Raw genomic sequence first — 13,057 nt, 5'->3', positions numbered from 1 at the left:
TTCAGAAATGTAAGTTAGACTGACGAAGAAAACCAAGTTAGTAATTGAACATGAACATCTAATATTCAGTTAGGAAGTAAATGGAGGTAGTATAACATAGTCTTTTATTCAATATTTTCAAAATTAGAATGAGACATGTGTGTAATTTGGCCAAATTGGCTATTTAGAAAGAAATTAGAGGAAGGCATTAACTTTAGAATGAACTAAGTAGAACTCTATTCCTAACACATCTATACTGGATATTTGCAGGCAGAGATATAGGTCTGATTTATACAAGGAGACCTGTAGGTCAGTCACTTCAGTATAAAAATGTTGGTGTTTTACAGGTATAAATTTAGGGACAATGTGGAAATGGTTTCACTAATTTATGTGTTAAGAGAATTATTACCAACAGTAAGATTCTGTTAATAAATCTATGTGGCAGATGCTTGTGGGGTATGAATTAAAGGGAATATGATTTCTTTTCCTTTTTTTTTTCTAGCAATGAAGTTATTTTCCATAAGAGCTTACTAACTATATCAATAGATGTCTACAAAAAGTTTAGCTATCTTAAGCAGGGTTCCGGGTTTTTGTTGTTGTTATCCATTTCTGTTTTAGGAATGCTGGGTAAGTGGAAATGAGAAAAGGTTCATTTTGGCTGAGATGTTGGGAAAGTATGTGGGCCATGAAATAATCCTCACATGTTCGATTTTCACATTTGTGTGTATATTTTTATAGGGTCCTCCTGGTCCTTCTGGTGAGGCTGGCCCACCAGGTCCTCCTGGAAAAAGAGTAAGTTTCTTGAGTTCTTTCTTTGAACTATTTTCTTGTTAGCCAATGTGTATTTACACATGTATTTCCTATGTGAACTTTAGGCAGCAAGTTCTGAGATGCAGAAAAATATCACATGGTGCCTTCTTGAACAGGATGAAATACTTTCTGAAACTGAACAAAAACACTGTAGCTATTTCATTATTACAGTAGGAATTACAAGAGATGCATGTGTTCACCCTTTGTCCCACCCTATCTGGGCTTACCCGTACCCACCACAAAGCAGATAAACTGACATACAAGACAAAAGATACAGAAATTAAAACAGTGACAAAGGAGAAAAAATAAACAAAAACAATCAGAAAGTAGCAGTGATACTTACTAGCTACCATGTTGAAAATGAACTATACAATTTGTATGGGTCAGGGGTCAGGAGGGAAAAAACTGGGAGAAAATGAAGGAACTGGTGACACTGTTCAAAAAGAAATGCACTCATTAAGCAACTTATGTTAACTGTAACCCCTCTGTACATGAAAATTATAATGAAGATTAATTAATTTAAAAAAGAACCAGAAGCGTCAATTATACTCAGAACTTTGCACTTCTCTGCACTCAGTGAGCTGCCCTGTACTAATATTGCTGAGTTTTACTTAAAAATTCTAACTTTAAAAATTCATCCATCCATCAGGAAGAATAATACTGTGTCATTTGGAGGGAAATGTATGGATGTGAAAAACTTTAGTAAGTAAAGTTTATAAGACTCAGTGAGGCAAAAGATGCATGCATATATACCCAAACAAACTAAACTATGGCATACACTGGAGAGGATTCCAATGCTATTACTCCTTTGAACAATAAACTTTACGATTTATCCATATAAATACCAGGAAGTTGAGACATGTTTATTGGAAGAAGGGATCAATCAAGGGAAGGGGGACCAGACAAATAGAACAAGGAAGGGTAGGCAAATATAGTCATAATGTTCAATATGCATATATGAAAATGGAGCCAGGTAACTTAAGGGGATAGGTCAGATAGGGAGAATGGGGATGGGGAAAGAGATGATGGAAGAAGTGACATTGATCAAAATGCATTGCACTTATAAACTGACATGTTAAATTGAAACTTTTTCATATATACAATTATTTTAAAATAATTTCAACAAAATGAACATTTTAAGTGTATAATATGTATAAAAGTTCAAAAAAGAATTTTAAAATTTCTGGTATTCTATATGGAGATAAAATTCCATAAGCCTAATCTAGCTTGAAGAATGGTAAATAACTAAATACACTACCAATAGAAAGCTTAGCAATCACTATATAATTCCTTTACATGATCCAATTTCTCTCACTTAGAAACAAGATTTTTTAATAAAGTACAGTTTTCCTGTAGAATAATACTAAAAGAAGAGTAGATATTGGTCAAACTATTGATTACAGTGTAGCCAAGGGGATTATACACATTTATTTAAGTTAACTTGAGGTGAAAGTTCTGTTTTGATTAATGTGAAAGGATATCATTCTTTATTATGATTGAATAATATACTTTTGCATATAAATGTTTGTTTGTGTCCTGTGTTTTACTTCTTGACACCAAAGTTGATTCCTCATCTTACCAGTGGTGAATAGTGCTCTTTGGAACATGAAGCACAGGTATCTGTCGCTTGTAGGCTGTTTATATTTCCTTTGGATATATAAATTTAAAAGCAGATATGGGATCATATGCAAGATACAATTTTTAATGGTTTTGAAGAACCCCAACATAATTCTTCATCAAAATTTCAACTAGAAAAGGTATAAGATTTATTTTCTCTTATTTGCTTGAGGTCTTCTCAGCTTAGTGGATGACACTCTTCACATCATAATATCATCAGCAAATATCTGACAGTGAAATTGCATTAGAATCAGACAGTCCTGGTTTCAAATCCTTATTCTGTTAAAGAAAAAATATGTTGCATACAATAAGTTATTTTCTTTCAGTTTTGGTTTTTAAAATGGGAACAATAATTAATTTCCAGAGCTTTAGTGAGTTAGCTGGCTGTGGGGTACAGCGAAAGCAGAAAGCCAAATGTCTAGATTTGTCAGCTACACAGAGTGGGCGCTGCTCTTAAAACTGATGTAGAGTTTCAAATTGTGCCATCACAAGTTAAATAAATGTGTTACCAGATAAAATTGTGTGCCAGTTGAATCAAAACTAAAAACGATTTCTGCCTGTTTCCTGGTATGTAAGTTAAATGAAAGCTTATTAGCAATACATTGTTAGTAACTTTTGCCAACACAGTTTTTATTGTTGAAGTTTGCCTTATTTCAGCTCTGTAATTGTCAGTGTTGAAGTAACTGAGCAACACATATAGAAAATGTCATTTAAAAATTAACTAAATATTTTCAGAAAAAAATGAGGATAGTGTAAATCTGTTTAAAAAAGTCAGTTGTACATATAGAGAGTATCCCTAGATATAAATTCATGTAACATATTAAAAAGAGATTACCCAGACAAGTGGGAGCATTAAAATTTATAGTAATTGCATTTTTCAACTGAAATAGAGTTGCCAACAACAGCAATTTAGGAACAACTTGAGAACAAAAATAATTAAACAGAGTCATAAAGAAGAAATGTTTGGTAACATATTGTGTAAATGTATTGTATAATCCTAAAGTCACGCTGTTCATATCTGGGTGAATGTGAGGCACATAATCCGGTAGGGATGGTGTGCAGTTAATTTTGTAAATGGAACTTGAATTCTGATCTATCCTGTAAACAATTAGATTCAGTCTACTTCCCACCATGTCTGATGTAGTAGTAAATGTAATAACTCTTTTGTGAAAACCACAAACTCTGATGCAGTAATTATAGTATATAATATATAGTATATAGTGCATAATTATTAGTGTATATATTGTATAATTATAATTATATTAGTGTGTAATTATACTCCTATAATTTGGCTACAGGGAAAATTGCTGTGGACTAGAGGTATGGCTCCAGTGGTAGGGTGCAAGCTGTGAACAAACAAGCTAAGCAAGAGCACAAAGCCCTAAGTTTAAACTCCAGTGTCAGAGGAAAAAAAAAATTGCCTTAACATCCATTTATTCCTTGAGTCTACCTAGAACTTGCTGTCTTAACTGAGTTTTCAACATTGTGGAAATTGCCATTTATATCATGCTTATTTTCTTTCCATCAGAGAAAAACAGAACAAAGAGAACACAGTAATTTGGCTCTACTATGTCATGTAAACCATGCCTAGAAATATGTTCCAAATGTTATCACTGTTTTGTGAGTGAATCTTACAAATGAATGATAACAAGAGTTCTTAATAGAATATTAATCAGAATGCAGTAATGGCAGTGGTATTAAGAAACCACATTCTGATAGTAATTAAACAAGAAAATTAAATTATTTGCAGCATATTTTCCTTAGGTCATACATTTGTAATACTTGAGGTTAAATATGTATTTCCTTAAGAGTCTAGAAAACTTTGTAGCTTATATCAATGAGCAATTGAGTTTCAATACTAAAATTACCATAATTCCTACTCTTCTTTCTTTTATGGAAAAATATTCTAAAAGTGACTAGAATAATTTTAACATAACCTATGAAAATATAAATAATAGAATTTGAGTCCAGTTCATATTTCCAAACAAATCTCACAATAAAAATTAAAAGGATGATATTATTAATTGCAAAAGATTAATCTTTTATATATGATATATAAAATATGCAAACATATAGTGTAGAAAAAGTGACCCTAAATATATTTCAAATATATGTGCATTAGCAGTTTGTGCAAAAAACACACATAACACATATTGTTGTAAATGTTCTAGTCTATTTCCTATTCATTCAAATTTCAAACTAGGACATTTGCTTTCAGCCACTGACAAACACCTACATGTGTAAGTGGATAAGTATTTACCTTGTAATGATTAAAATAGTTTATAATCTACTTAAATTTTCTTAGTGATTTTCTAGTAAGTTTAGCATTGTTTATCTTGTTAATATTTTGAAAGCAGTGCCATCTCAATTCTCTACATTTTTTTCTGATTTTCCTCTTTCTTTTTCCACTTTCATGTGTACACACCAGCATGCGCTCTAATCTTCCTGTGTTCACCCTCCTGCAAGCATGGACACTAAGCTAGGAGCCTGCTTGAAGCATTGATTGTGACAAGGGTCATGCACTTTCCATCCTTATGTCTTTGGGCTTGCCTGTGAATGCTCAGAAGGTGAAATGTTATAAAGAATTATTCCTCCCTAGGCTACCCACATTATAGGATTCAGATTAAAAAATTAGAATTTTAGGAAAGCCTTCTCACTGCCCAACTACCTATTACATCATATTCATATAGTTTATGTCTTATGCTAATTACCATGTTTGCCAACTTTCTATGGTTTGTATGTATGTATGTATGTATGTATGTATGTATGTATGTATGCATTTGTCCTGGAGTTTGAACTCAGTGCCTAGGAACTGTCTCTGATCTTTTCTGCTCAAGGCCAGCAGTCTATAGTTTGAGCCCACAGCCCTACTTCTGGCTTTTTGGTGGTTGATAAGGGATAAGAGTCTCACAGCCTTTTCTACCCTGTCTGGCTTTGAACTATGATCCTAACATCTCAACCGCCTGAGTGGCTACAATTACAGACATGAGCCACTGGTATCTAACAAATTTTATTTTTATTTGCTATTTTCATAACAGCACATTTGTGGAGTATAAGTAACATTTTTAAATGTTTTGAGACATGAATACAAGAATGGATAATTATAGGATGTATTGCACAGCAGGCATAGGTGGAAAAATAATATTAGATATTTTATTTATCTTGGAAACATTTATATTTAGATAAACATGTTTATTTTTAGAAACATATTCTCTAGTAGTAACTACTAATGGAGAATTATCTGGAGCCTGTTCATGTATACAAATGAGAAATAACTAAGACAAGGTTTTTGTTTAGAGACACTTTTTCTTTGTGCTGCTTTAGCACAATATTACATAGCAGGTACTTTTTAAGGAATAAAAATATATTGTTTCATATTTTAGAATGTTAGAATATCTAAGATCAAACAAGAAGCCATATCTAATGAGGGCCTATTCCTGAATCAACTAGAACAGAAAGCAAAGAGAGGAAGATGGGGTGACAGAGAGGTAGAGAGATGGGGAAAATGGAGAGAAGTAGAGGAATAGAGAAAGAGAAAGACAGGAACAGAGGGGGAAGGAAGAGAAGAAGACGGATGAAGTGAAGGAGGCAAGAACCATAACCTACCTTTTATAATTAGTATTAACCATTTATGATATGGAGCCTTCATGACCTTGATACCCTAAACTGTAGTTAACATCACATCATCTTATGGATACATATCATATTTTCTTTTTACTTCCTTTTTTTGCCTATCCTGGAGCTTGAAATCAGAGTCTGAGCACCGTCTCAGCTTCTTTTACTCAAGGCTAGCACTCTACCAGGTGAGCCACAGTGCCAATTCCAGCTTTTCCCGTGTATGTGGTACCAAGGAATCTAACAAAGGGCTTTGTGCATGCTAGGCAAGCACTCTACCTCTAGGCCAAACTACTGGCCCCAAATGTACTACTGGTTTGTTTGTTTGTTTTTGGTCAGTTGTAGGGCTTGAACTCAAGGCTTGTCTACTGTCCCTGAGCTCTTCTGCTCAAGGCTTTAGATCTACCACTTGGAGCCACATTTTCTTGATCCATTCATCATAGCATAGAATGTGCTTATGAATCTATAAGGAAACACACTCCATACTAAAAGGCAAACAATATACCAGGAAATGATAACTTATACAAGTCTCTAGACATTCACTCAGTGAAACAAAAGGAAGATATCTTAGAAGAGAATCACCAAGTCTCAATAGCTATGTGCATATGATCATTTAAAATCATATTAATCACAATGAACTCCAAGAAATGGAAAGAAGGGTTTTTTTCCCCTCTTTTTTTTTTTTTTGTCCTGTTTGTAAGTTTATATGTTTGGGGAGGGTAATGGGAGGCACAGAAGGAAGACAAAGAGTGAGGAAATGCAGCAGGGGTACTCACTACCCACTATATTGAAAATGAACTACAACTTGTATGAGGAGAGAGTAGGAGATGGAAAAACTGGGAGAGAACAAAGGTGACACTATTCAAAAGGAAATGTACTCATTATCTGAGTTATGCAACTGTTATACATTTACAATAACAATAATTATACCTATTTTAAAATTATCACAGTATCTACCTTTTCAAGACACATTCAATGATATGACAATAGATTTTACAAAAGTGATTTTCAACTCTCTTAGAAAGAGTGTTTCTACTTTGATCTTAGTTAAAACAAACAAAAAAAAACAACAAAAAAACTACCATCAGGGAAAAAGAATATAAGGAATAAACTTAAAAAGGAAACATGAAAATATAAATAGAAGAGTCCTTTAATATGGATTCTCTGCATGAGTGCTCTTTGAAGTGGAGAACCTCTTCATTTTCATTACATTTTTGTTAGTACTGCCCACTCAGATTGTTTTCATCTTTTGGTGTAAAGAGATTTTGTTTTTTTTTTTTCTGTTTTTGTTTTTATTTTATTTTTCTGTTTTTAGTTAGTAGGTGTCCTTTTTAATACCAGATATTCATAAATCTTACATTTAAAGTTCATGTGTTTAAGTACAATCTTTTGAGTGCAAGACAACAGACACTTATTTCAATATTTATTATTGAATGTTATTGACTGTTATTGAATGTTATTGAATATTATTATGAATGTTTTCTCATTACTCAAATATTCTTGTCTGGTAGAGTCCATTACCTAGGTTAGGAATTTCTCTTCAGTTCATTCCTAGATTACATTGTTCCAATAAATCATAAATTTTTTTAAATTGTATAATGTATTTTATTATAAATAAAAATATAATAGATAATTATATGCAAATATGTTAATATACTAATACATATTTATGTGATTATACATATAAGAAATGTAAATATACATATTTTACCTATATAAATCCATTACTGTGATTGTGTGTTAATTTTGCACTTTTGTTACTAGCTTACTTTCGAGTAATTAACTTTGATCCAGTTCTATTATTTTTTTTCTTTTATGATATATGAGGTTTGTTGGTTTGTTTTATTTTGCTTCAGTGTACTGATATCTCTGTTCTGAATATTTTCATCTATATATTTTTGCTTCCTTCTGAATAATTACTTATTTATTGTCAAAGTGATGTACAGAGGGATTACAGTTTCATACGTAAGGCAGTGGGTACATTTCTTGTACAATTTGTTACCTCCTCCCTCATTCCCCCCCCGCTCCCCCTCCCCTTTCCCTCTCCCCCCATTAGTTGTTCAGTTGGTTTACACCAAATGGTTTTGTAAGTATTGCTTTTGGAGTTGTTTGTTTTTTTTATCCTTTGTCTCTCGATTTTGATATTCTCTTTCCCTTCCCTAGTTCTAATACCAGTATATATAATACCTAGGGTACTCAGATGAGATACAGTGATAGCATGGGCACAAGTGTCATCTTTGCTGAATAGTCACCTACTCTTTCATTGAATTTTATTATTTCTATTTCCAAAATAGTAGTCAGTAGAATGGTTTTATTTATTTTGCATTGGTTAATATTTTATGGCTCAACATTTACCACTAGAAAAGTTCAAATTTTGTATTTTAATACAGAAATCCTTTTGCATAAATAATACAGAGTTTATAAAGAGTTTTTATGGGTCTGCTTTTGTTCAACATATTGCTACCACCTTTATAAACCTATTCTTCATAGCATTTATACATTTATTCCTTTTGGGTTAAGGACCAGTAAATTTTGATACAGAAAATAAAGTAATCACTAAAGATGTTGTCATAAGTCTGCTAAAATAAAACAAGTACCTGGAATTCTCTGGGTTTGGTGAGATTCTTGATATTCATTTTAAGTAGGAATTTAAAAGATGATGTGAAAGTCTATAGTGTATTCACCATGTAACATGTAAAACATATGACACTTTCCTCAACTTTTTCTCAACAAGTGACATAATTTTAATTATTCTCTCCATTCTCTCACCCCCATTTCAGTTAATGACTTTGAGAATAACAGATAAGGTACAAGAATTATGTGTGGAGATTAAATGCAATTTCTTTGAGATCATTAGGTTTCTAACTAGTGTCCCAGTGCTGAAGCTTGTATGTTATATCTTAAGTATAAAGGGTTTTTTTCCTCATTTAATATCCTTACTCTAATACTAGGATTTAAAAAGTGCTATTTTTTCTGTTAATTACATTTGTGTATTACATAGTTCTACAGAAAATGAATAGATATGTTGCCATCATAATTGTAAATGCTATTTTATTTAGCTGCAACATGATCCCATAAGAATGAGCATCTAGATCTTCTTAGATTAAGAAAGGGGCTATTCCTAAAACAAACATGAAATTTTATATATTCATTTAGTTTCTAGTAATTACTTTGTTTCACATAATAAGTGATAGCTCAGTATTTGTACTCATGGGAACTATTTTAATTCATTAGTATTTTTAAGATTTATTTTGTGTTGGCTTATGCTGATATTATACAATTATCTGTAGTGCAGTAAATTCTGTACTCTGATTTTAGTACTCTAAGTGAAAGCTTATACATAAAAGTACTTCTGAGAGCCAGATATTGGTGGCTTATGCCTTTAATGCAAGTTACTTGGGTTGCTAAGAAGTGGAGGATTGTAGTTGAAGGCCAGCCTGAACTATTATCTTTTCCAAGGCAGAAAAGTTTGTGAGACCTGCTTTGCAACCCATAGCTGGGTTCAGTGTCATATGTTTGCCATCCAAAACTATATGAGAAGTTGAGATTTGGGAATCATATGTTCAGGCCAGCAAATGCAGAAAATTCCATGAGACTCTGTTTTCATAGAAAGGCATATGGACATACAGGCACATGCCTGTGATCCTGCCATTTGGACACCTGAAAGTAGACAGATGACACTTTAGGCAGGTGGCACTGCTTTACATGCATGCCACGAAGTGAGACGCTATCCTTAAAATTAATCATTAAAAAACCAGACAGTATATCAGGTTAGCAAGCTTGGGGTTCTGAATTCAAACCCCAATTTCATCAAAAAGTAAGCAAGAGTGTGATATTCACCATTGTGATTTTCATTTTATTTATTTTTTTATTATCTTCAAATAGTTGTGTGAAGGAGTGTCAATTGAACAAATATAAACACGAAGCATTACAAATACAATGCAGGTTGATCTGTGTAATTGTCCACTGTGCTCAACCCTGTGCTTTATTATTTTTCATTTTTAATCATGTTGATCTTTCCTCTCCTTTTTCATTATCTTAAAGTAGTTGTACAAAGGATGCGCCATATGACAAAGAAGTTTATGAGTAAAATGCTTCTTGACGAATGTCGCTCCCTTCAACATTCTCATCTTTCGACCCATCCTTTCTCTTACTTTTCTTAATTTTGTAGTATATACAATGAATTCCTGACTAGATTCACCCTTCCCTTCCCACTTCGTTCATCTTACCCATATCTTCTTGGGCCCAGACCCCTCTTTTGCATGTACCTATTTCCTGGTATTGGTTTTGTTGGGCTTTGACCTGGTGTTTATGAGAGATTATACTATTTGAACTCTCCACACAATCTATTCTACTTCAATAAATTCATTTGTAACCACTTCCATACCACCGGTCATCTCTACTTACCGATTTATAGGTATATTCTAACTATCACAAATGAAGGAAACTTGGTCAAGAAAATCACAACCCAAGAGTCTGTTACAAATAAGAGTACTGTATTTGTCAATCAGTCCTCAGTGGCATTCATTTCCTAGTTGGCACTTGGCTAAAATGTACCTTTGTCTTTCTAGGGTCCTCCCGGTATTGCAGGCGCAGAGGGACGGCAGGGAGAAAAAGGCGCTAAGGTAAAGGCTGGGTCTGCAGTCTGTCAGAATACTGCATGCGAACCATCCACAGTTCATTTCCCACAATGCCAAGGGGACTTTTTCTCACCGTGATTCTGTTCTCCTTTTCTTTTCCGACAGGGAGAAGCAGGTGCTGAAGGTCCCCCTGGGAAAACTGGTCCAGTGGGTCCTCAAGGCCCTTCTGGAAAGCCTGGTCCCGAAGGTCTTCGCGGCATCCCTGGGCCTGTGGTGAGTATCCCTAATGAAAGATGCTAGTTGGAATAGAACGTTCTAGTTATACAACAATGGAGGGTAATGTTTATAATGAAATGACTTCCTAAGTGGTAGTGAAGTTGTTTAATGAGAATTCAGTAAACATTGGAAAAAAATAGCAGATGCCCTTACAATGTTTAATGTGACATCTATTTTAAATATTAACTTACAAATACAGAATAGACAAGTAAACCTAACATCTCAAAGACATACATTTTGTATACATGTCTGTCTGCCTGCAGGTGTATGTGTATATATATATATATATATATATATATATATATATATATATATATATATATATACATTCATACAGTCAAAAGATACAACACTTAAGCTGTGTGCTGGTGGCTCACGTCTGCAATTCTGGCTATTCAGGGAGCTGACATTTGAGGATCATGATTTAAAGCCAGCCTGGGCAGGATTAACCACCCAAAAAGCTAGAAATGAAGCTGTGGCTCAAATGGTAGAACACTAATCTTGAGCATAAAAGGTCAGGGACGGGATCCAGGCCTAGAGTTCAAGCCCCAGAATTGCATGCTTGGCTCATGTACATGTGCAAGCATGCATACACCCACCCCCCCCCACCCCCACCCCCACCACCATACACACACAATCCTTACAGCCTATATATTCTTAAGGTAGTATACATTAGTAGGTGATGTTTGTTCTTTTCATTTTGACTTTTCAAAATGATAAAAGTAATATTCTTTTGTTAATTAAAAAATAATCATTTTTCTTTTCTGTAGGGAGAACAAGGACTTCCTGGAGCTGCTGGCCAAGATGGACCTCCAGGTCCCATTGTGAGTACTCATCATTTTATCATGAGACAAAATTGCTTGCAAGTTGGAACTCTTAAAATTTTACCTTACAAACTAGGTTGTACATTTTACTACATTCCAAGAAATGTATTCCATGCTCAGGCCTACAATAGGGAAAAAATGATCATAACTGGTCAAACTGGACTGGATCCACTGGATCACAGTGGACTAGAGTTTTTCTTTCTTGTACTCTTTGGGGGAAACATATTATTTTTACTCAAAATATAATGTCACTAATGGCCCAGCTTATCATTTTCCTGGTACAGACAGTTCCCCCAAATGCATGCAGTTAAACTTTGTTTCTTGGCAGTCCATTTGAAAGAGCAATGTTGGCACGAACAGGCAGTGACTCCTTGACCAAACAAATGGTTCTCTTTATGAGAGAAATAAGGTGGGAGATAAGACACTAAATCTTAGGACTAAAAGGAAAAAAAATGATCATTTTAAACAGCATAGTTTGCTCACTCTCTGATAAACTTTACATTTGAGAAAAGCAATAAAGCATCTGTTGGTTAGCAGTTTATGACAGGCTCCCAAGGTAAGCTTATTAAAATGTGGACAGAAATGGAGAATGAAAAACCTGCCCTATAAAACACTTGTTTAATAGGTAGCTAGACTGCATTATAAATGGATTCTATTTTGTCGTCACTTAAAATTGATTGTTCTAAATTATTATGCACAATAGACTAATAAAAAAAGCAATACTTGGAGTACTAAGCATGCATGCAAATAGTTTAAATGGTCAAGTAATCCATAGAGTATACTAAGCTTTATTCAAATATCCCTTATGAACCCACTAATTACCTCACTGGTTCATAATACATACTCAGAAAGCCATCAGATCTGGATTCAAAATACTAGTTAATTAGGAAGAATTTCAACTATTCTTCTTAATAAAGATTCTGTAATAATTTCCTCTAACATACCACATATTTCATAAACATTAAGGGCTTATTTTTCAACTTTCACTGAAGTTATTAATGGTTATTTATTTGTAACTGGATAAATGTCAGCTCCTAATGGACTGAAAATGGAAGGTTATCCATAATAAGCCTTGCCTAAAAATTCATCATCATAGAAATAGGGCTCTGACTAAAACAATCTCAGCTCAGGATTATCAACATTATTTACAGAATATTATCCTTAGATATTGTGAACTCCTAGCTGCAGAGTCAGAGACTGGAAGAAAAAACAACACTTTACCATAATGCCATCCTAAAATTTGCCAGGAATTTTCTTTCCCTTGTTATTTTGGATTTTCCATTAGTATTCTGACCTTTCTGCAGATGAAAATATTTTTAAGTGCCATGTTGGAGATTTCCTTCAATTAATACTAAA

The 13,057-nt window shown here is 33.7% G+C and overlaps 1 protein-coding gene across 1 annotated transcript in view; it reads left to right on the top strand.

The window, feature by feature from the left end:
* The window catches only part of Col11a1 (collagen type XI alpha 1 chain), a 179,974-nt gene that overhangs the window by 143,621 nt on the left and 23,296 nt on the right, over window positions 1-13,057 (top strand). The window contains exons 54-57 of the mRNA XM_048352067.1: window positions 718-771; window positions 10,593-10,646; window positions 10,767-10,874; window positions 11,648-11,701. Coding sequence (XP_048208024.1) covers window positions 718-771; window positions 10,593-10,646; window positions 10,767-10,874; window positions 11,648-11,701 — 270 coding nt within the window. The remainder of the gene's footprint in view (window positions 1-717; window positions 772-10,592; window positions 10,647-10,766; window positions 10,875-11,647; window positions 11,702-13,057) is intronic.

Source organism: Perognathus longimembris, chromosome 7, assembly GCF_023159225.1.
Source record: "Perognathus longimembris pacificus isolate PPM17 chromosome 7, ASM2315922v1, whole genome shotgun sequence".
Lineage (NCBI taxonomy): Eukaryota > Metazoa > Chordata > Mammalia > Rodentia > Heteromyidae > Perognathus > Perognathus longimembris.
The sequence above is the reverse complement of the archived record's forward strand: the minus strand, read 5'-3'. Positions and strand labels throughout refer to the sequence as shown.